Below are 23,775 nucleotides of genomic sequence, written 5' to 3'. Positions count from 1 at the left end.
AACATATAGCAGAATGATGTCATAATGCAATTTCTAAAGGAAAAACTACTTACATGTGAAGAAAGTTTACTGATGTTTCAACTTAAATCTTAAACATATTTCAGTAGCTGTTAAAGTATTTGATACAGAGTTGATTTTTTAAAAATCTTTACTGAAAGCAGTAATCACAAGTATCTAAAATGGATACTTGTGATTATCTAAAACAAGAAGAATTACAAAATTCTTCTTGTAATCCAGCTAGCAACTGATGATTTTCAAAAGATCATAATCAGATATGTTGATTAACATCTATTGAATACCCTTTTAGATTACTATTCTTTTATAAGCTATAATTTCAGGTCATATTGGATAGTAAAAAAAAAAGAGGGGGAGAATTAGTACTTATGTAATGGAAAGTTAAAGACAAGAGAGACAGCCTAGTCTGTTTTATTACATAAATGAAGAAATACAATTTTTAGTTACATTCATAACAGTCTCTCCTCACTAGAGGAAAGACAATTTGCTTGATTTTTCAAGTAATTTAAAAATCACTTTAATTTCCTGGCTTGTGTGACAAAGGATGTGTAATGGCTCAATAGAGGTTAATTTTCACTACTAAAATAATTTTTTTTGTTCCCATCCTCTCCCTGTGGGTCATGACTGTAAATTATAACTTACTCAGCCTATTAAAGAAAATAGCTATCAGTACCTGAAAACACCAATTTTCTGCCTAGAAAACAGTTTGACAGTGAGAAACTTTGTAAAAAGGGAAATCGTTCCTAGTTCTGGTTCCCTTGTGCACAGTTTGCACTGCTTCACAGAAAAAGGCAAGGTTAATTCCTAAGGCTTGATAGGATTATTTTTGCTTTATAGATAATTTTTAAGATATGGTAGAGGATAACAACTGGAGAAGGAAACGGCAACCCACTCCAGTATTCTTGCCTGGAGAATCTCATGGACAGAGGAGCCTGGCGGGCTACAGTCCATGGGGTCGCAAGAGTCGGACACGCCTTAGTGACTACACCACCACCAGAGGCTAAGAAGAAGATACACTGTTTAGACTTAAAAAAGTGTGGTATCTAGCATTCCATGCCTTTCTGTTAAAAAAAATGGACGGTAGCCCATGCCCAGCCCAATACCTAGTTTTAAGTATCCACCAGATGCTGGTTGAATTGAAGGAAAGTGCCTGATTTCTGAGTCTACACTGTGGGCATATATATGGCATTTTCCTTTCCATTTTCAGTGACTGCTCTCCCCCACATCGGCCCTGGCCCTGTTGGTTCCCATGCTCTTCACTGTCTACTTCTTTTTTCATTATTATTTTTTGGATGTGGACCATTTTTTATTGAATTTGTTACAATACTGCTTCTGTTGCATGCTTTTTGATTTTTTTTGGTCACAAGGCATGTGGGATCTTGGCTCCCCAACTAGGGCTTGAACCCACACCCCCTGCTTTAGAAGGCGAAGTCTTAATCACTAGACCACCACAGAAGTTCCTCCACTGTCTTCTGAGCACCTGCTCCTGGTTTGATTCTTCAAGTTCTGAACCAAGTTCTTCATGTTTCACTGACATCTGACCTTAGCCATGATTACAGCTCTGTTCTGTGAAATGCTAGTTAAATTAGGTGCAGGTCAGCTATCTCAATATTTGGGTGATGTCATATGAATAATTTGAATTTTAAGTATCACCAGTGATAGCAACTAACGGTCTTCAAATACACCTTAATCAGATGTGTCCGAAGAACATTTAATTTTTATTTTTTAATTGGAGGATAATTGCTTTGCAATGTTGTTCTGGCTTCTGCCTATAAAAACAAGGTGTATCAGCCATAAGCATATACATGGCCTTTCACCTCCCTCCCACTCCACACCCCATCCCACTCGTCTAGGTGATCACAGAGCACCAGGCTGAGCTCCCTGTGTTACACAGCGATCTCCCGCTAGCTACCTGTTTTACACACGGTCATGTGTATATTTCATTGCTACTGTCTCAGTCTGTCCCACCCTCTTCTTCCTCCTCTGCGTCAACAATTAATTTTAAATACTGAAATCAAAGGTTGTTTGAAGGACCTTTTCATCTATTATCATTTAATGACATTTCAGAAATGGTTTACCCACTATTCTCCTTGAAAAACAGCGATTTTTCTATTCATTTTATTAAAGTGAACTCTAAGGTGAACTGTGGACTCTGTTGATTATGATGTGCCAATGCAGCTCATCTTCAACTCAGAAAAAAAAAGGTATCATGTATCACTCTGTTAATAATGACTATTAATGTGAGCGGAGGGAGTACATGGGGAATTTCTGTACCTTCCTGTCAATTTTGTTGTAAACTTAAAACTGCTTTTAAAAGAAGTCTCAAAGAATTAACACTCAGGGTAGACATTTTTGGTTAAAATTTTGTTTCACTTATAAATATGTATATATATTACATGCATATTTTATATAATATTTTGTATATAATATATATAATACATCATATAACATATAAAATCACATAAAATATATTACTTTATTTTTATATTATATACAAACATACAAAATATAGACCATATTATGTATAAAATATTATATAATCATATATTATATAATATTATATACATGTTTGTTGTATTGTGATGAAAAATGTTTTTTTTAGATCTAAAAAGTTTGTATGTAGTCCACTGTAGTTATACTGGCAAAGAAAAGCACAAATTATCCTCAAAAAATAAATAAAATAAAAACGGTGATTTTTATTTAAGATTTCTAATTAATAGCTACTAATAATCTTCATTCCTATTCTCTTTCTGAATGCAACTTCAATTTATATTGGATAATAAAAAAACAGGACAATTAGTGCTCATGTAATGCTAGCAATATCAAATTGCTGAGCCTGGTTCAACTGGGAAAATGCTTGGTACAGGCTGGAGGAAAAACAATCAACCTAAACTAATTCTGTACTGGTTTTCCAATTAAGCTGGTCAGCATGGGTGGGAGGGCAGGAGAATGCAGCGTGTTTTAGAAAGCCTGGTGCAATTAATTAAAATGGGAAGAAAGCAAAAAGTAGTTGTGATCTCCAAAATTGTTTAAGATGTAGAAAAGAGTGTAAAAACTCTCTCTGTTCTTTGTCTGATCCTGTATTTAGGCAGATTAAATTTAAATCCTGATCTCACAATGAACTAAGAATTTGAAAAAGAATAAATACAACTGAATCACTCTGCTGTTCACCTAAAACTAACACAACATCGTTAACCAACTATACTAAGTTGCTTCAGTCGTGCTGGACCCCATGGACTACAGCCTGCCAGGCTCCTCTGTCCAAGGGATTCTCTAGGCAAGAATCCTGGAGTGGGCAGCCATGCCCTTCTCCAGGGGATGTTCCTGACCCGGGGATAGAATCTGTGTCTTTCACGTCTTCTGCATTGGCAGGAGGATTCTTTACCGCCAGCACCATCGGATACTCCTACATAAAATAAAAAGTTAAAAAAAATCCTTATCTTAAATACAAAGGTTTCCCCAGTATTACCCTCCAGTCCATGAGCAATATGGACCTGCCTAAGTCTTACCTAAAGTGAAATATGCCTTTCTTTAATTTTTACTGATTTTCCCCCTTCAAAGCAAATATTTAACATATGCAAAAAGTAGCTGGAATTAAATATTCTACAATTTATTGAGAACCAAGGTATACTAATTTAATGACTTCAGAAGGGCATACTGATTTTTAAATGCAGTGTCTGTAAAGTAACCCTTTACAAAAATTGTTTCTAAAGCAGTTTCAATACAGGTGAACTAATTTTTATCCTCCTCACTCTGAGATGGGTAGAACAGATACTTTCAAGATTTATTTTCTCTTGATTACAGAAGTGGAAACAGAAGTTCATATTTGCTCAAATCATTCCAGACTCAAGGCAGATTGTCTGACCCCAGGGTCTATTCTCTCTCTACTCACGCTATAACTTAATATAAAGATGACCCTAGAGCCTGTGCTGGTGATGTATTATCACACAGACAGGGGAATCTGGCATGCTGCAGTCCATGGGGTTGCAGAGTCGGACGTGACTTAGCGGCTGGACAACAACAACTGGAGAACTCTTGCAGGGTTTCAACTGCTGGATAATAGCCAAGGAGCCTTTCACTAAGACATTAAGTGGTCATTATGGCTTCAAAAAGGATTGTGTGACTCTCCAAACTTAAGCCCTGGTTCTTCCTTCAGAACTGTAGAAGAAAATAAAAGAAGGGATTCGGAGGGAAGAAGTAATTGTGTCCCCCTGCCAGTTATACAGTTTTGACTCCTTTGAAACAAATATAATTTATTGAGCCTATATATTTGCTTAGATGACAAAGAATCTGCCTGCAATGCAGGAGATCCAGGTTCAATCCCTGGGTCGGGAAGATCCCCTGGAGACGAAAATGGAAACCCACTGCAGTATTCTTGCATGGCAAATCCTGTGGACAGAGGAGCCTGGTGGGCTACAGACCATGGGGTCGCAAAGAGCTGGACACGACTGAGCCACAATCATTTTCACTTTCACTCATCTACAGTGCTGTGTGTGTGAATTTCAATTAAACTTTCTAAAAACTTCATCCCATTTATGCCCCCTAATTTGCCACAAGTGACTTTTCAACTCTTGTTCACGTTTATGATGACCCTCTAGAGTTTTATTCTTTAATCTTTTATTTCATTTGCTTTATTTTGTGGTCTGGGGCTTCCCTGGTGGCTCGGACGGTAAAGAATCTGCCTGCGATGTGGGAGGCCCAGGTTTGGCCTTACCATTAAAAAAGTAAACAGAACCTCTCTGTGAAGCTGAATCAGGTTGTCAAAGGCCAGTGCTTTCACAGAGCCTTTAGCCTGATACTTATAAGGAGAAAATATGTTGGCCAAAATGTTTGGGTTTTTCTGTAAGATGTTATGAAAAAAACCCAAACAAACTTTTTGGCCAACCCAACACACTTCTCACTCTTCCGGAGGGATCGGGCTTTCTTCCACGTGGTGGAAGAGTTCACTATTAATCAGCAACACAGCACGGACTGGAAGGCGATGCTTCTGTAAATCTAATGTTATAGTCAACACATTCCAAGTGCTGACGCTGATGGAAAAGAGCTTCAAATAGGGCCAACCCGAGGGCCACGGGCAACAAGCTGCTTTGCTCTGAGAGGGGTGAGCTTCATTCCTTGGGGGTGACCTCCCTAGAAGTGGATCTGGTCTCAGATATCGGAGGGAGGAGGTACACAAGCATGCGAGATTCAGAGAACATGACCATGTGCACAGATGCTTTTGTGATCATTTCAGGTGGTTCTGGAGTCTATCTGCTGGTGTTCGCGCTTTCCCCCTCCCCTGAGTATGCCTCTCACAGGGTGACAGGGTGAGGTGGGGCAGAGCTCTGAACACACTGCGTGCCTGCATGTGTACATGTTACAGGTATCTTTCTAAAAAAGATTGTATTGGAGTGGAGTTGATTTACAATGCTGTGTTAGTATCAGGCGTTCAGCAAAGTAAATCAGTTAAACATATACATCTATCTACTCTTTTTTACAGGTATCTTATCTCTTCAGAAGTCATAAGTCTCACTCTCTTCCTGCCCTAAGAAGTCAGGATGGGCAGTGAACAAAAATACCCAAGGAATAAGGGTAAAAGAAAAAAAAAAAAAGCCACTATGCTGAATATGTCTGTCTTTAAAGAGCAAAAAATTAGAGCAAAGTTTTTGGAGACCTGAAACATGGGCATTTTGTTTTGGCTACAGAATGTTTCTGCCTTCCTTATCATTAGTATCTCATTTTGTATTCTCCTGTGATGTCATGAGCTGCTAAAATCATCATTTAGTACCTCTGATACGGGCAGTAACAGTGGCACAAGTCCACCCGACGATCATAATACCCCGCAGGCCTGTTTCACCAGTGCTGAGCACCCAGCACCTTCACCAGGCTTCCAGTTCCACTGCCTAACTTCCCATGTTCTGCACCAAATCAAGCAGTCGCTGACATCTGTTGCCTAAAACTAAGCCAATCTGCCAACTACCAGATACTTAGTTGGGCATTTTAAAATGCACAAGGAAATATCTCCAGGTAAAAATTGAACTGCTTTAGAATTTTGTCTCTGCTTTTCCATACCGACTGCTTTATCTCTTTGGGTGATTCAATCTCAACAGTTTTAAATGCTTCTCATTCTCTCCATTCTCCAAGTGTTTTCTTCCCAAATCTCCATCAGAGACCTCCAACATTGCTCAGAACTAACCCATCATGAGGTCCTGGCCCCTTCTTCCTTCTCACCTCTCCCATCAGGCCTCTGTTTAGTTGCCTCAGTTGCATCCCAAGCCAGGCCCTTTCCACTTTCCATCAGCCACAATCCCATCCCAGTCATCTCTTCTTCCAGGTGGTACCTGCCATGAGCCGCTGCACAGACACCAAGGGGAAACCCTGCCTATGCTGTGTTACTGTTATTCAGTCACTCAGTCATGTTCCGCTCTTTGCGACCCCATGGACTGCAGCACGCCAGGCTTCCCTGTTCACAATCTCCCAGAGTTTGCTCAAACTTATGTCCAAAGAGTCAATGATAGCATCCAACCATCTCATCCTCTGCCACCACCTTCAGTCTTTTCACCTTCAGTCTTTCCCAGCATCAAGGTCTTTTCCAAAGAATCGGCTTTTCACATCAGGTGGCCAAAGTATTGGAGTTTCAGCTTCAGCATCAGTCCTTCCAATGAATATTCAGGGTTGATTTCTTTTAGGATTGACTGGTTTGATCTCCTTGCTGTCCAAGGGACTCCTGCAATGATTTTTTTCCTGATAGAAGATTCACGGGGTTTAAGAAGGACTGAGACTTCTCAGTGCACCATGACAGCCTTCACCCAGCCCCCGTGTCTTTGTTCAGCCACCTTCTCCATTTCTGGGCACTGGCCAGGCCCTCACTGAACTGCCTTACTGATCAGACTCAAGTTCAAGCCCCCATCTTCCCATCCCTCCACCACTTTAAAGCCTAAATGCCTCCTCATCCTTCCCATCTTCCAGAGCTATGTTGACTGCAGTCAAGTGAGCAATTTTCATTTTCGATGTCAAATCATTCTCAGAAGGGAATCACAGAAGCAGTATGATCCTAATCACATCCTGGGTGTGGGTTCTGTGAGAGCAGCCCTGCGTCCTTTGGCTCTTGGGTCAGTTCTGAGCCGCCAGGCATCAAGTGGACAGCAGGGCTGAAGGGTTTGGGGCTTTCAGCTTTCGGGAAGAAAGGTTCTTCCTGCAGTGGTTCTCTGAGCCTGATAGGCTACATCTAATTTTTATCACACACAGGAAATGAAACACAGGAAGATAAAAATTTTCCATAAGGCTTCAGATTAAGATGTTAAAGAAGTACTTTAGGGTGGTAATGGTAATTTTTTAAAAAATAGGGAGTTCATTCCTTAAGAAGAAAAATAGAGACTACCCAATTTCTTTCCCATTAGGGCAACAGAAATTCAAATGAGAGTTTCAACTTGGAATGGCTAGGAGTTAATTATTTAGGGTATAGCGAGGTAACTGTTAAATTATAATGTGCTCTTCGTAAGTGTTCTAAAGCCAGAAATGTTGCCCTACTTTTCGAGGGGTAAAAATAGTTGGGCTCTGATGTGCCTCTGTGTGGGGCAGTACAGCTTGAGTGCTAAGTGGACAGAGTCAGCAGGCCTGGGCTTCCAGGGTTCAAATCCCAGTTCCGCCACTTCATTTGATCTGGGTGACCTCGGACTAACTTACTCGCCTCTCACCTGCCTCAGATGACTAACTGCTAACATGAGGGAGATAATAATCATACCTATTTAATAGGATTATCATGAGGATTAAAATGATAATGTGTAATAAAGTTCTTAGCATAATAGGCACAAAAGAAGTACTCAAATATTTACTACTGTGGCTATTAATTTTAAGAATTGAAGGATCATACCATTAAGCCTTGCTAAAAAATAGTCACTGTCTTCCTTGTCATAAAGATACTTAAAGGGCTCAGTTTTAAAGATCGTACCATGCAAAACCCACAAAACATTCACGCTGAACAAGGTGGTTACGAGGGAAAAAATGAAACAAATATGGAGGACTTAGCACATTTCCTGCCTGGGTTGAGTAACTGCTCCACGAATAACAGTGATTACTATAGGTGCAGGAAAAATAAAGCATGTTTCTAGCAGTGTACCTTAAGATAAGCCAAACAATTCCATTAATACCAATGGGAGAGTTGCTTTAAAAAAAAAAATTCAGGTTATTGCTGTTGTTCAGTCCTGAAGTCATGTCCAACTCTTTGCAACCCCATGGACTGCAGCACACCAGGCTTCCCTGTCCTCCACTATCTCCCAGAGTTTGCTCAAACTCATGTTCATTGAGTCTGTGATGCTATCTAACCATCTGTCCTCTGCCACCCTCTTCTCCTTTTGCCTTCCATCTTTCCCAGCATCAGGGTTATAATTCACATGAAAAATAGAGGCACATTACAACCAAAGCAGCTCATGAAAACTTTCTTCTAAATAGGTGGTTTCCTAATCTAGTATTTAAGAACACTGTGAGTCAGGTGAGTCACCACTGTCTGTGGGCTTGGGATGAGAAAGCTAAGTCTGTGGCTGATCTCTGCCAAGGTCAAAGGGCATACTTTCTCTATCCCAATTCTTGGTTTACTCTCCTTTCTCTTGTTCTCATCTTCCCTTTGTCCTGCTTTTCATTTCACTTACAAGAAATTTCATTTTGTCTCATGGAAACCTGTGAGTTGCTTCAGAACTAGACAGATGGGTTGCAAACAAACACCGAGGCAGGGGACATACCTGAAAATGACTGTGCTTCCAATTTAGACTCTTCAAATTTGCTACGTGAAGTGCACCTTTGTTTACATTTTTTTACATTTATTTATTCATTTTTAAAATTTTTTGGCCACAGCACAGGGCATGTGGGATCTTAGTTCCCTAACCAGGGTTCAAATCCATGCTCCCTTCCTTGGAAGCTTGGAGTCTTAGCCACTGGACCACCAGGGGAGTTCTTCATTTAAAATTTTAAACAACAAGAACTTCTCTTTGGAATACTACTTTACTTTTGGTTTACATGTCCCTACTCAAAATCATTTTCAAATAAATCACTTCAACATAGTTTTGATTTCAGAGAAACAGTGACAGAATCAAGGGGAAACCTACACACACACACACACACACACACACACACACACACACACTTTGGTGATCACTGATCAACAAATGTGGCTTGAGCATCTGCCACATATGTGGCATTATTTCTGTCCAGGGTTGGCAAATCAAATTTCCTTGCTACCATGTTTGGTTGGGGGCTTTGGACTGGCTGAGATTCAAAAAGAATCAAGCTTAATGATAAATAAAGAGCAAAAACTGGGATTGAAAGTCCCACAGCTGCAATTATCTGAAGTTCAGCTCAACTTGGAAGAACCAGAGACAAAGTAACTAAAAATTTTCTGTGTACAACTTGGAGGACATTATTCACACATGTGTCACACACACGTGTCACACACACACACACACACACACAATGTCCTAGATTTACGTTCTCTAAGGTTCTAATCTTGCCTTATTCCTTGTCTATTTCTTGGGCAAATGCATCTATTTTCATGGGTGATGATTCTATAAACCTTTATTCTCCATACTGCCCTATTCCCCAAGCTTCCGAATCACAAATTCAACTTCCTGTTAGACACGTCTGAAGGTTTACTGACATTTCAAACTCACTGTCTTGAACAGAGTCTCATTCCAACCCCCTTAATTCTGGCAGTGCTTATTTTCCTGAGCAGCTATCACCTTTTCACATGCTAGACAAATAACTCATTTATTATGTTTGATCTCTCCACTACCTCTAGCTGGAATGTAAGCTCCACCATGGCAAGGATCTTGGTCTATTTTGTTCACCTGATCTTCATCCAAGAAGTCCATAGGTTTGTCTAGAATTCTGCTGCTGCGAAGTTGCTTCAGTCGTGTCTGACTCTTTTGCAACGCCATGGACGGTGGCCTGCCAGGCTCCTCTGTCCATGGAATTCTCCAGGCAAAAATACTGGAGTGGGTTGCCATGCCCTCCTCCAGGAGATCTTCCCAACCCAGGGATTGAACCTGAATCTTTTACATCTCCTGCATTGGCAGGTGGGTTCTTTACCACTAGCACCACTTGGGAAGACCTTGTCTGGAACAGTGCCTGCCATTCAGTGAATACAGAATATACATTTCTTGAATGAATGACCTTTGCCTCCCGTAACCCCAAAGCTGCTTCCACTCCAGGTGCCCAATCTCCGCAGAGGGCAGAAGCAGTGAAGCTTGGGGAAACAGCCCAAAGCTTTGCTTCTTTACTTCCAATACAGACCCACTAGTGCTACTTCCCGACAGTCGTCACACGCTGTCCCCTCTTCTCTACCCCTCACACTGTTCTATCTCTCGTCATCTCTCATGAAAATGACTTTAAAGAGCCACTGGAGCTTACCCTGTTGAAATAAGCATACCTCCCTACAGCCAGATCTTACATGTGAACCTGCGCTCACCATTCTGCTGCATGGAAACACTAAGAGGGTCTGTTTTTTCCAGAAATAAATGCAGGTCCCTCCTTAGAGTCCAGGGCCTGGGTCCAATCCGCACCTTAGTCTCCCGTCCTATCTCCTTGCATCTCATACATTCCCAGGGGCAACACGGAACTGCTTCTGGTGCCCTGTGCAGACAGCCTGTCCTTTCTCCCCCTCAGCACTGCCAATCTCAATCCTTCAAGATTCAGTTTGGGGGTCAACTCTTTAAGAAGCTTCCCTGACCTTCCAGGTTGGCCTAAATGTCATGGCTGTTCCCATGGCAACCAACTGAAAGGATATTAAAAAAAAAAAAAAATCTGGGCAAACATTTGCAATTAACACTAAAGCCTTGGCCTATATGGGAAAATAATCTAAAAAAGAGTGGATATATGTGTATGTGCAACATTCACTTTGCACCTGAAACTAACACAACATTGTAAATTGACTCTACTCCAAAAAAATTAAAAACAAACCAACAAAAAAACCACTAAAGCCTTGGGCTTAGGTCAGGAGCAAAGAAGTGTCTATAAAAGTCCTAGATATGTTCAACCGGGTAGGTATTTATTTAAGTGCTTAAGTAGCTAGAATCAAGATACCTGGTTCCTAATTTCTGGTAAAAGGAAAAAAAAGATTTAATCTTTAAAGTGTTTCATGAGAAAACTCTAAGTCAGAACGGTCTCTGGTTTGCGACCTCTGACAGCAGTTTCACAGGAGGCTCCATGGCCGCTGGTGTGCACTAGATTCCCGTATGTGGCACACGGAGGAGTATATCACACCATGACCAAAGACATCTAATAAAGTATGTGTTATTTCCTTAATTTTATGTTGCCAATTATAAGGCAATAGCTGTATTAATTACTGTGTAATACCATCCTAATCCTGTGTCAAACTCAATTTAAGTGCTCTATTTTGCAGGATAATCTCACTGTCAATCAATTGTCCAGCCCCCAAGACCTCACATTTGCTCACACTCTCACTTACTTGCTGGTCCTTTTGCTCAAAAGTACACAGCCTGACAGGCATAACTTGGGTCCATGAAACAGCGAGACACACTTTCCTCTGGACCTGTTCAGTTTACTCGTTCAAGTTTAGAAAAGTGAAGCAAATAACTCTCAGGCAACCATTACAGGTCCTTAAAAACATTTTCACCCCAAAGGATATTGTTGATGATATGAAAGATTCTCATCTATATGCTGTGAAGTACACAGGAGGAGGATGAGGAGTATATGTCCAGATTTGTGTACCTTACATACTGCAAATCCAAGGACTCTAGAGATTAATCTGCAACTAGGTCTTTCAAAGCTGTGTCATTTCAGGAAATAGATTTATAAGTCTCTTAACTTAAAGGGAAAGGTCTGAGTGTTGAAACAGGCATCATATGATTTGACTGGCCATACCAAGATATGGACTCTTTAGCCTAACAGGTCTGCTTACAAAAATATAAATCCAGCTGACATTATATAATAATGAGCTCTCTTCTTCTCTTACAACACTGCAGTGATTTGTGGTGGCTGTGTCTTTCAGACACTACCTGTATACTGAGCATCCAGAAACAAAATTAGGTTATAAAATAGCCTGCTGAATGTAGTCAGCTCTGTTCATTGAGGGATCGCAAAGTAAAATACACATGTGATGAAACCAATGGCAATTTACAGCTGAAAAGAGACAAAGACAGTAAAAACTCCAGAGCAGAATTAGAAGTTGCAGATTAGATGTCAAAAGGCCTGTGTAAATTCTTGGGCCAGGTTTACTGCTAATTTACTGATTTGCAGGGAGGAGAGGAGTCATTTAACCTGGAATGCTCTATGTCATATAGGTCTATTCATGTGTACATTCAAACATTCTTTTAGCGGCTAATAAACATCTGCAGTGTTGCTAGGTTCCAGAGATAAGGTCCTTTCCTGTCCTAAAGACATCGAACAGGGACGCTGAAATTTCACTTGGTATCTCTCAATATTTTCTCTACTATGCAGCCCTCACAGGTGGCACTGACCCAGACAGCTCTGAAGGTTCGTTATGGGAGTGAATCTTGGTAGTTCAGTCCACGTTGGAAAATGTGGGAAAGTCCCTCGAGGGAAATTTGAAAGACCCTCCATTCCCCAACGCTTGACCCTTGGTCCCTACATTCTTTGAGAACTGCTAGTCTAGAAAGATCTTACAATTGCAAAGCCCAGTTCTATAGGCAAAATAAAGTACTATGGGAAAAATGAAGCTGCAATGATGAAAAAATGCAGACCTAACCGTGCAAAGTTACTGAATCATTTACATGGTCCCTGTGTACAGACATGGCCAAAGAACTTCAGCATTTTGTTTTTAAAGAAGAGTCAAGATCTAATAGCTTGATGCCACTTTATGATTTATAAAATCTGCAAAAAGATGTTGTTTTCATGTAATTTTTCAAAGCATTAAGTAGGGCAATGTTACCTTTTCCATGTGTATATAAAGAAACTGAGGCCCAGGTAAGCTGCTGCTGCTGCTGCTGCTGCTGCTGCTAAGTCGCTTCAGTCATGTCCGACTCTGTGCGACCCCAGAGACTGCAGCCCACCAAGCTCCCCCGTCCCTGGGATTCTCCAGGCAAGAACACTGGAGTGGGCTGCCATTTCCTTCTCTAAATGAAAGCGAAAAAATAAAGTGAAGTCGCTCAGTCATGTCTGACTCCTAGCGACCCCATGGACTGCAGCCCACCAGGCCCCTCCGTCCATGGGATTTTCCAGGCAAGAGTACTGGAGTGGGTTGCCATTGCCTTCTCTGCAGGTAAGCTATATAATTTGCAATAATCTCACATCTAGTGAGTGGCAAATCCGCAAATTAAACCAAGTCTTTTGACCCTAAAGCCAGCTCCACTTTCCACCACTAGGGAGAACCCTGTTTAAAATACATGTGTTGGGGTGGGTAATCATGAGAGAGAGAGAGAGAAAGAGAGAGAGAGAGAGAGAGAAAGAGAGAGAGAGAGAGAGAGAGAGAGAGAGAGAGAGAGAGAGTGTGTGTGTGTGTGTGTGCGTGCACGCACGCACGCATGCGTGCTTATTCTTTCTCTTTTGTCAGATAGGAAAGGTCCTAACAAACATTCAAGGCAAATAAGCAATTCAAATTAAAATTAAAATGATACATTTCCATTGAAAGGTAAAGTAATATGACTCTGAAGTGACATTATTGGCCAAAAAAAAGGTATTCCAGATGAAGCTTACGGTTTTTATTTTTCATTTTTTTGGGGGGGGTTATACTAAATGTTTATGAATTAAAAAAAAAGCACACCTATATATCCCACTAGACAGAACACAGAGAACATAATTTACACTTAAATGGTGTGCAGTCCCCTATGTAGTCACCACTACACTATCAGACCCAGCTTCTGAGAGGCATGTTCTAGGGCATAAAGTCTTAAGCCAACAAGCTCAAAACTCACACTGTTGGGTTTTCCCCTGTTCTCTCTCACGTGGCCCTGGTATTGGCAGTTCCTTTTGACTTTTAGCACACTCCCCTTCTCTCAGCTCCCTCTACGCTCAAGTGCTTAGAACCCTGTTTTTATATTCTAAGGAGGAGCTTAAGGTTAAAACCAGAAAACAACCTTAGTAAATATTCAAATATAAAAGCACATATATACACACTTGTGTGTGTATATGTGTGTGTGGACACACACTGGGACAGTTTCTCAGTGTTTACATCACTGCCACCATGGTCACTGAGCAGGCATAAAGCATGACATATAGAGTAGGGTTTTCACAAACTTGATAATTATGGAAAATGGAAACAACAGATTATGAGATTTAGTTATGAGGCCTTTGGTTGGATCTAGCTTTGGAGTCATAAGACTCTAATATGGGTTTAAGTTTGATCTTATGATTCTGAACAGGTTAGTTGACTGGGTCTGATCCCAAATGTCTTCATCTGTAAAAAGATGAATAAGAATAACACTCATATACCATGCTGCTGCTGCTAAGTCGCTTCAGTCGTGTCCGACTCTGTGCAACCCCATAGACGGCAGCCCACCAGGCTCCTCCGTCCCTGGGATTCTCCAGGCAAGAACACTGGAGTGGGTTGCCATTTCCTTCTTCAATGCATGAAAGTGAAAAGTGAAAGTGAAGTCGCTCAGTTGTGTCTGACTCTTCGTGACCCCATGGACTGCAGCCTACCAGGCTCCTTCATCCATGGGATTTTCCAGGCAAGAGTACTGGAGTGGGTTGCCATTGCCTTCTCATATACCATAGCTTTGTGAAATTAATCCCCTGAATTAGATAAAATATTTTTAAAATAATTTCTTATTAAACCAAAAAATTCTGATTCAAAGGTGGTCCTATTTCTTTCACACGCACCCATGATAAGAGAGTAAGCAAGTACAAATTACAAAACAAAAACAAGTCATTACTCTCATGAAGTTTATATTTGAGTGATAAATTCTAATTACCAAATAAAGAGTAAATATGCTATATTAATAAAAGTTGTAAAAGGCACTCATCAAAGTTCATTATCCATTATTACTGATTGGCACTCCAATGAAACAAAAGCATATCCACGTTTAGGCTTTTCCATATTTATATGTCCCTCAGTTATAAAAACAATTCCTTCCTTAGCTACTTCTAGAGAAACTACTTAAAACAACAACAACTAAGCAAAAACATCTAGAAAACCTTTTCGCAGAGAAGGGCAGGTTTTGTAAATAGCCAAAACGTGGGCTCTGATATGAAAGCTGACCTGTAGGTAGGGTAATACAGGACACTCTCTCTGAACGTCCTTCTCTCACTGCTTTATTTTTACTTACCACCTTTGTTCACACATTAATGAGCCTGCGAGGGGAACCCTTATATCGGAAGGTATATAGTGGCATAAGAAAGATGTCAGTGTCAAACCTTATTTATTTTTCTATTACTGAGTCAATCACAGAGTTAAGAAAGAAGAGGGTGGCAGGCAGACAGTCTTAAAAAATTATATTGATTTCAGTTTTATACATACTTCTTTCCCCTGTTTTCTAGAAATCAGCCTTCTCATAATAGACCCCACCTTCTTCTCCAGGAAACGCTCATCCCCACGGTTGGTCTAAGTGGTTCAGGTTGGCCAGAACCAGCCTATCAGATTGCTGCCCTCCCCTGCCATGGTGACTGGTTTGGAGGGGGCCGTGTGAGTCAAGTCAGACTATGGAGATTCAATTGGGGGGTTTTATAATAACTCCTGGGAACTTCAAACCTCTTTTTAAAGGAGGTCTGGTGGCTGTCTCATCACCATGAGAGAAAATACATGAAAAGAGAGCCAGAGCAAAGTCAAGCGAGAGAATGAGATTGCGTGTGAATGACCCGGATTAAGACCATGGCTTGCCCAAAGCCACACCCGTAAGAGTACTTTCCACTTATGTGAGCCAATGAATTTCCATTTGTTCTCAACCCAGTTTCTGTGGAATTTTCTGTCATCTGTAACAAGAGTGCATCTCCTGAGAAATAGATACAGAACTCCTATTATCAATTCAATGCTGGGTTTGGGGACTATTAAATAATTAATTGTGTAAATAACATGAATCATGTGCTATCAATTAAATAATGCAGAATCAATCTCAGAAGCACAGACATAACTATTCAGTCAGCATTCTTCATCTGAGAACTAAGGACATTTCCTGTGGTCATCAGCAAAATAAAGATGAAACATTCAAATCATTTATGCTTAAAAGTCTCTAAAGAATCAGCAAAATAAAGATGAAACATTCAAATCATGTATGCTTAAAAGTCTCTAAAGCACCAATTCATCTCTCAGAAAAATATTCTGAGCAATACACCTGCAGATATCTTGAGGCTGAACTCTTTAGTGAGAATAAGTGTCGATAATACTTATAACACAATACTTCTCCTGATAGCAAAAACTTCTACACTTTGACCAGTCTTAATGCTCATCATTAATTAAACCATCTGGCCTGAATATGATGTTAATTAATTGCTTGGAAGTGAGGCTGGAGTAAGGCAGAAACAAACCAAAAGACCATTTCTTTTTAGGAAGTACGGTTACTTGGACGGAAGCAAAAGCTATCCTGCGTATACTTGAATCTCAGTACAATTTTTCATTTAATACAGTGGTTTGAAAACTTTCAGTAAGAACAAAACTAGGACTCAAATGGAGACACGGAATCTCAAGCAGCTATTAAATGACATAATTCTGTGAGGAATACAGCTTAAATTACACACATGATCCTGATATGTTTTAACTTGCCACAAACACATATATTTATATAGAAACACAGACCAGGCAGACATACTGTTTAAAAAACGCCCTTTTAGATCATGCAAATTAAATTCTGGTGACATACAATTATTTTTCTAAGTCTCAGTGAAAAAAACAAACTGAGATAAATCAACAACCAAAAAACCCAGTGTTTTTGACTGACTGTTCCCAATCCACGATTTCAAATTTTGGCCATTAAATATGGTTCAGTGAAAAATCTCCAAGTGATTTTTAGGCAAGGCATTATTATTCTTTTTCACTGACAGATTATATCTAAAAACACTTTTTGATTATTTCTCAATAATGCTATGGAGTTAACTGTACGAGGAAACTATACACGAAGAAAAAATGTGTAAAGGACACCCACATGAACATTTACCTTCCACTGCTCTTTTGAAGAACACTTTGCAGCTGCCACAGGTTACTACCCCATAATGACATCCTGAAGCCTCATCCCCACACACCAAACATATTTTGGAAGGTCTTGAGGATCCAGTAGAAACACTTCGTAAAGTAGAGCTGGGGAAAGAAATCAAGATTTAAGTAACTACACCACAGTGGCACATTTGCTGTACAGCTTAGCTCAATATCTGTCATTCATCTCAGTTCAATACATTCAATAAGGTCCCATATCACGTAGGAAATGAAGGCCAAACCTTCATAAGAGGAGTAATGTATCAAATCCCCTATAGCAAAGCCTCTTTTCAGTACTAGGAAACCATAAACAATCTCATGTAAACTTTTTCTTCCTTTTCCTAATTTTGAGACTGCGTACCAAAAATATTATTTGCATTCTAGGTGAACAGGGAGGAGAGAAATCTTGAGCCAAGTCATCATGAAAGTATTTTTGGCATCAAAGGGCTATTGCAATACCTATCAACTCTCTTCACTTGGACTCAGATTGTATCTCAATTATGCCAGGTGAAAAACTCTCCCCTCTCCAAAACAATGCACAAATTAAAATTAATTCTTGTCTGTATTGCCAGCAATTTCACCCTCTAAGCTCCTGCATTGTTTCCATGTTAACTTACCTGGGCGTGTTCAATTCAGTTCATTGTGTTTACCAATTTAAAGAGACATGTGTGTGTGCTAAGTTGCTTCAGTTGTGCCCAATTCTTTACGACCCTATGGACTGTAGCCCCCTCCTCAGATTCCTCCATGCATGGGATTCTCCAGGCAAGAATACTGGAGTGGTTGCCATGTGCTCCTCCAGAGGATCTTCCTGACCCAGGGATCGAACCCACATCTCTTGCGTCTCCTGCATTGGCAGGCGGATTCTTTACCACTAGGACCACCTGGGAAGGGACATAGTCAACACTAAAAACAAGCCACATATGTAACTATCTAAGGGGACTTTCATGGCTACAAACTGAAGGATTCCGTTTTGAGGGATAAATTTAACCCCTGAAGCAACAGTATACATGGAATACTTTTTAAGGAGACTCTTCTCAAGATATATTACATATTCCTGTATTGGGTTATGGCACAATCTGAACAAAACAGTTTTAAATTCTAGTAAGGTCTCATGGTTCAGTGGCAGATGTGGACCAGGCAAACGATGTTTTCTTTCCTAGTCTACATGCATTTATTGAATATCTACCCGCAGGTCCTGCAAAAGGTCCTGAGGAAATAACTGCCCAGCTCCTGTCATCAAAGCTGGTGAAGGCGTGAAGTATCATGGTATGTCCTTAGGTGTGGGGTAGTATGGCGCCACAGCTTTCCGTACCAGTAAGGGTGGGAATACTCCAGTCACAAGGCTTCCCCAAAGCCCTCTGAGTTTTGAAGGATGATTAGACCTTAGCCAGACAAAGATGGGTCAGAGGAGGCAGAATGTGCAATATGAGCTGGAAGGCAAGAGAAATTTGAGCTGGACATGCTGAGGAAATGTCGGGTAGATTTGTTGTATGTCTCTACTACCGCCTTGCTATCCAAGCTTTTGTCTCTATGTTAAACAGCAGGAACATGAAAAAAAAAGACTCAAAGAAAACATATCAAAAGGCTAGAATGGTTAAGTTACCATGATGATTTCTCTATTTTTCGAATTAGCTAAAATGTGGTACTATTGCCTTGATGATTTTTTTAAATGATTTTATATGTTTTAACTACATTCTCATCAGAAACAGATGAAGGAGCCACTGCTCAAGCACTATAGCATGACTGACTTTTTAGAAAACGACTTCTTAAATCAAGGGCTGAAATGATGTTCTCCAAAGTTGTTTCTCCTTCTGAGAAAAGTGCTCTTTATTATTTTTATTAGTGTCCTTTGACTTCTTTATGACATTCAAAACATTCCATTTCAGCACCAATAAATTCTTTGGCATATTAGCCAGTAAAACTCAATCCATACTCTGTCTGACTTTCCTATGCTGCACAGGAAGTACCAGGAAGCCATAAACAATTAGGATATAGCTTAAAAGTCATTACTAACATGTAAGTGCTTTTCTACAACTACAAGCATACACGGGATTTGCACTGAACATTTTTGTGAGCTTTGGTCTGGGTCCTCAAACTTAAAAGCCTCTTAACGTTAGTCTTTGGAACTCTCCTCTCCTCTCCAAACACATTTTCTTGGCAACTGCTACGGACTGAATTGTGTTCCCTGCCCACCCCAAATCGGTAAATTGAAGTCCTGGCCCCTAGGGCATCAGAGGGCAATCTTTTTTCAAAAACTGAAGTACAGTCAGTTTACAATGTTGTGTTAATTTCTGCTGAACACCAAAGAGACTCAGTTATACATGTATATATATTCTTTTCCATTATGGTTATTCTCAGGATATTGAATACCATTCCCTGTGCTATTCAGAAGGACCTTGTTGTTTTCCCATTCTACACGTGATATTGACATCCGTGAACTCCAAAGTAACAATTCATCCTTTCCCTAGCCCCTCAAAACAAGTCTATTCTCCATGTTTGTGAGTTGGTTTCTGCTTTGTAGATAGGTTCATTTTTGCCGTATTTTAGGTTACACATATAAGTGAGATCATATGGTATTTGTCTTTCTGACTTACTCCATTTAGGATGATAATCCCTACTTGCATCCATGTTACCACAAATAGCATTAATTTGTTCTTTTATGGCTGAGTAGTATTCCATTGCATATATGTACCACGTCTTCTTTATCCATTCATTTCTCAATTGGCATTCAGGTTGCTGTTTTCATGTCTTGGCTTTCGTAAATCGTGCTGCTATGAACATGAGGGTACAAAATACCTTGTGAATTAGTTTTGTCTGGATTTATGCCCAGGAGTGGGATTGTTAGATTGCATGGTAACCTTATTTTTAGTCTTTCACCTAAAACTAAATCTTATTTGGATTTAGTGGAATCTTATTTGGGAATATGGCCACAGCAGACATAGTTAGTTGAGATGAGGTCCTTCTGGAGAAGGGTGGGTCCCTAGTCCCGTTTGATTGATGTTCTTGTTAGAAGACATTGGAGCACAGTCACACACGGGCAGAATGCTATGTGAAGATGAAGGCAGTGATCCTCTTACAAGCCAAGGAAGGCCAACGAACCACCAGAAGCTAGGAGAGAGGAATGAAACGGATTCTTCCCAACAGCCTTCAGAAGGAACCAACTCAGCCGACACGTTAAGCATGGCCGAGCCTACAGAACCAGGAAAGGATACATTCCTCTTATTTCAGCTACCCGTTTGTGGTGCTTCGTTACGCAGCCCTAGCAGACCACTACAGCAACTTGGACTCATTCCTGACTCTTTACCTCTGTTTTCTTTCTCAGTCTGTTAACTTCTCTTTCCTCTACCCTCTGAAAGCATACATATTTGGATCACTTCCCATAGTTCCTCTGGGACCACTCTAGTCCATGCCACCAACACCTCTTCCTGGGATGTGCAGAAGCCTGCTCACTGATCTTCCTGTGTGTCCTTGTCCCCTTCCTTCTCCTGTAGCCAGAATGATTCTTATTTATTTCTTTGCTCAAAACCATCCAAGGGCTTTCCCTTACACTCAGAGGAAAAGTCAGGGTCAACCTATGACCACAGGGCCCCAGTATGGTTCCTATAAGTTTACTAACCTTTCTCACATGCCTGCTGTCCTTCAGCAACACTGGTCTCCTTGCCAGACCTCAAACACACCGGGCATGCACCCACCTCAGGGCCTTGGCACGTGCTGTCCTCTGTTCACCTAGATATGTATGTCCCTGCTTCTTCAGGGTTTCATCCAAATGTTATTTCCTCAGTCAGTCCTTCCCTGACCTCTCTACTGAAAATACTCGTTCTTCTGAACCCCTTTCCTCTTCTGCTTTATTTTCTCCCTAGCACACGTCACCACTGAACGTGTTGTCTATTTTCCTTCTTTAGTCTCTTTATTTTCCTCTTGATTTTGCTTCATTCACACAAGAAGGTAAATTCAACAGGGGCCTGGACCTGTGTCTGTGGTTCTTTGCCACTGTGTCCGCAGGGCATGGCACAGTCCTTGGTACAGATAAGGCTCCTGTTAACACTGGGGATAAATGAGTGGTCTAAGATGACTGGCCTTTTCACAACCATCATCAATTCTGAACTCCTACTGCACTCCTTACATACAAGAATGTGCTTGGTTCTTAACTCTCTCGAGAAAAGTATATAGTGGAACTGAATTAAGATAAAGGCAAAGAGAAGCATCAAAGAGATGCATTATGAAATCCTAATTAAAACAAGAATTTGGCCAATGACAGAATTAAAGCAAACCTGGGTTATTTTCCCTTCTTGTTTGCTGACATCTCTCAATTACAAGAGCGCATCCACGTACCTCTTGGCATTGCTCTGCTTCTTCGGTGTCTGTAAGGGTCTACTGAGCTCACTCTCTATTTCTGAGGCTCTTTACTCACTGTCTTGATCGCCGGTGTAGATTTTCTTCAGTGTTCTACCTTTGGAGATCTTTATTCTCATTTCTACAGTTTATCTCGATGATCTCATCCACTTATCCCAGCTCAGACAGCTCTCCTGCTGAACGACTTTCTGAATCTTTACATCCCACTCCAACCTCTCCCCGATGTTCCGATTTTATGTGTCCACTTCCTTTACAAAGCTGCCCTGCCTCTGTCTTCTCCTGGCTTCGGGAAGGATACTGCCATCTGCTAGGCACCCAGGTACAAACACTCAATATCACATCTACTCAGTTCCCAAGCCCTGCTCGTCCGGCCTTGACCCACTTCCATCACTTCCCCTCACCCTGTTGGGAAGCCTGCTTCAGACCCTCATCACTTCCTCAGGGTTCTCCCTCAACCCCAGCCTCCCTTCCAATTCATTCTACGGTGGCTGACAAAGACACTTCCTGTGACAGAGCTCTGATTCTACTACTTTCCAGGTTAGAAATATTCCATCATCCCCGTGCCCAATACCACCATCATGATAACGTCTGTGTGCCTCTTCCTTCTCCGCCTTCTCCTGCAGGTCCTCTCGCGCTTGTGCTCACCACACTGCAATCTCCCCATCCACGGGCTTGGGCACCACCATCTGTATACCCACCCCCAGTCCAACTCCTGGAAAACCCGTCCATCCTTCAAGGGTCCCTGATGTTCTTCCGGCAGGACACAACCCTCTCTGTTCTCATGATTTACTTTTGCATTTTGCTAATCCCGCTGCCTCCGTGGTCATCACTTCTGCCCTGACACTCTTGATTGGAGCACTCATCTCAAGCCCTTGAGGGCAAAGACCTTGTCCTCTGCCTCTCTGTGCTCTCTGCTGCCATTAATGTCATGCTGGGACTATTTATTGAATGAATGAAATCACACCCTTAATCTTATCACAGCAGAACATTCATTTCCAAAAGGTGATTTTTACTGCAGGTAAATTAATGAGGCCAAGGTTATAGGTTCAATTCCCCTATGGTTCATTTAGCTTTGCAGAGAGCAGGGAGAAAGGCATCCAGGGAGACAGACTCTCCTCACAAGCTCAGCAAGCCATCCCACAACCAAGTGCATTATTAACATAGAAGACAGGCCATAATGGGTGGATGGGTCAGGAAAACTCCCGTCTCCACTGACATCCTATGATGCGATATCTCTGAAACTGAAAGATGGTACATGGTTGGGAGGGTATCCATCCAGTGTTAGGAAATGCATTGCCACATTTTGTAAGTGGGGGCAGGGAGGAGAGAAAGAGCAAGAGAGGGAAGCAGGTCTTGAAATTTTCTTAGATGTTGAGTTTTATCAGAACACAAAGCTCACTGAGTGACTCTGAATGTCAGAATTTATAGTATGCACAAGACATTAACATCTTACTACAGCTAAATATCTTCATTGGATGTGAGTCCCAAACATACAGGGGTAAAGGCAGGAACAGGGACTTAGCAAGAAAGCCTCCTGTTCTCGGTTTAGCTTAGCCACTAACTGCTAAAACCTTAACAAAGCCCCCTTTCCTCTTTGGGCTATAATTCTCCCCATTAAAAAGGTTGAATAGGTGATCTCTAAGATCTTTTTTAAGATATACTTTTAAGATAAAGATGAGTACAAAAGATAAATGGAACAGCCTGTCATAATGAAGTTTTATCCAAAAAATGGACTTCAAGTTCAAATTACAGAAAGTTTCCTATACATAGCCATTCTTTGATCTGGTTCAGCAGAAAATCATCTACATGTAAAAACTTACTCTTTCTAGAATAGCTAGTCCTATGGCACTTAAAACCTTACTTGCAGCTATATGAGTGCTATGCTGATTTTGCTTGGAATTTCTGTATACATGTATGCACTCAAATGGTACTCCACCTGCTAAAAACCATTTTAATATTAAAGAGTTGGGGAAAATTTCCCAACCCGGTCATTTTTGGTCTTGGTAATCAAAGAAATATTGTTCTCAGAAAGAATTTTATAATCAGACAAAGGTAGTTCATAGGACTTAACACATAAATGTTAAAATATCATTAAAGCAGAAATGAGTGAGCATTGTATTTCCACTTGTAAAGACAAATGTCTCTCTTTGGGAAATACAAGTAAGATGCAAGTATTTTCAGTATCAAATAGAATAGTTCTAATGATTCAGTGAAGAGTTGAAGAGGTTAATCAAAGGTTCATACTGATTTTTGTGACAACTGGAAGGGGCTATACTAACCCATCATTAAAAACACTAACTGGGCTAGCTTTCTTCTTAAAACGGCTGGGTGTTTAG

General features: G+C 40.8%; 1 protein-coding gene across 6 annotated transcripts in view; it reads right to left on the bottom strand.

Annotated features, from left to right (window-relative positions):
• Positions 1–23,775, bottom strand: part of NR3C2 (nuclear receptor subfamily 3 group C member 2) — a 439,369-nt gene that overhangs the window by 203,069 nt on the left and 212,525 nt on the right. For 4 of the 6 annotated variants that reach the window (XM_070770130.1, XM_019977557.2, XM_070770129.1 and 1 more), the window contains one exon: positions 17,040–17,191. In XM_070770130.1, coding sequence (XP_070626231.1) covers positions 17,040–17,191 — 152 coding nt within the window. The remainder of the gene's footprint in view (positions 1–17,039; positions 17,192–23,775) is intronic. The other 2 variants (XM_070770131.1, XM_019977561.2) reach the window with 1 other exon arrangement.

Source organism: Bos indicus, chromosome 17 (genome assembly GCF_029378745.1).
Source record: "Bos indicus isolate NIAB-ARS_2022 breed Sahiwal x Tharparkar chromosome 17, NIAB-ARS_B.indTharparkar_mat_pri_1.0, whole genome shotgun sequence".
Taxonomy (NCBI): Eukaryota; Metazoa; Chordata; class Mammalia; order Artiodactyla; family Bovidae; genus Bos; species Bos indicus.
This window is presented reverse-complemented; position numbering and strand designations above follow the sequence as displayed.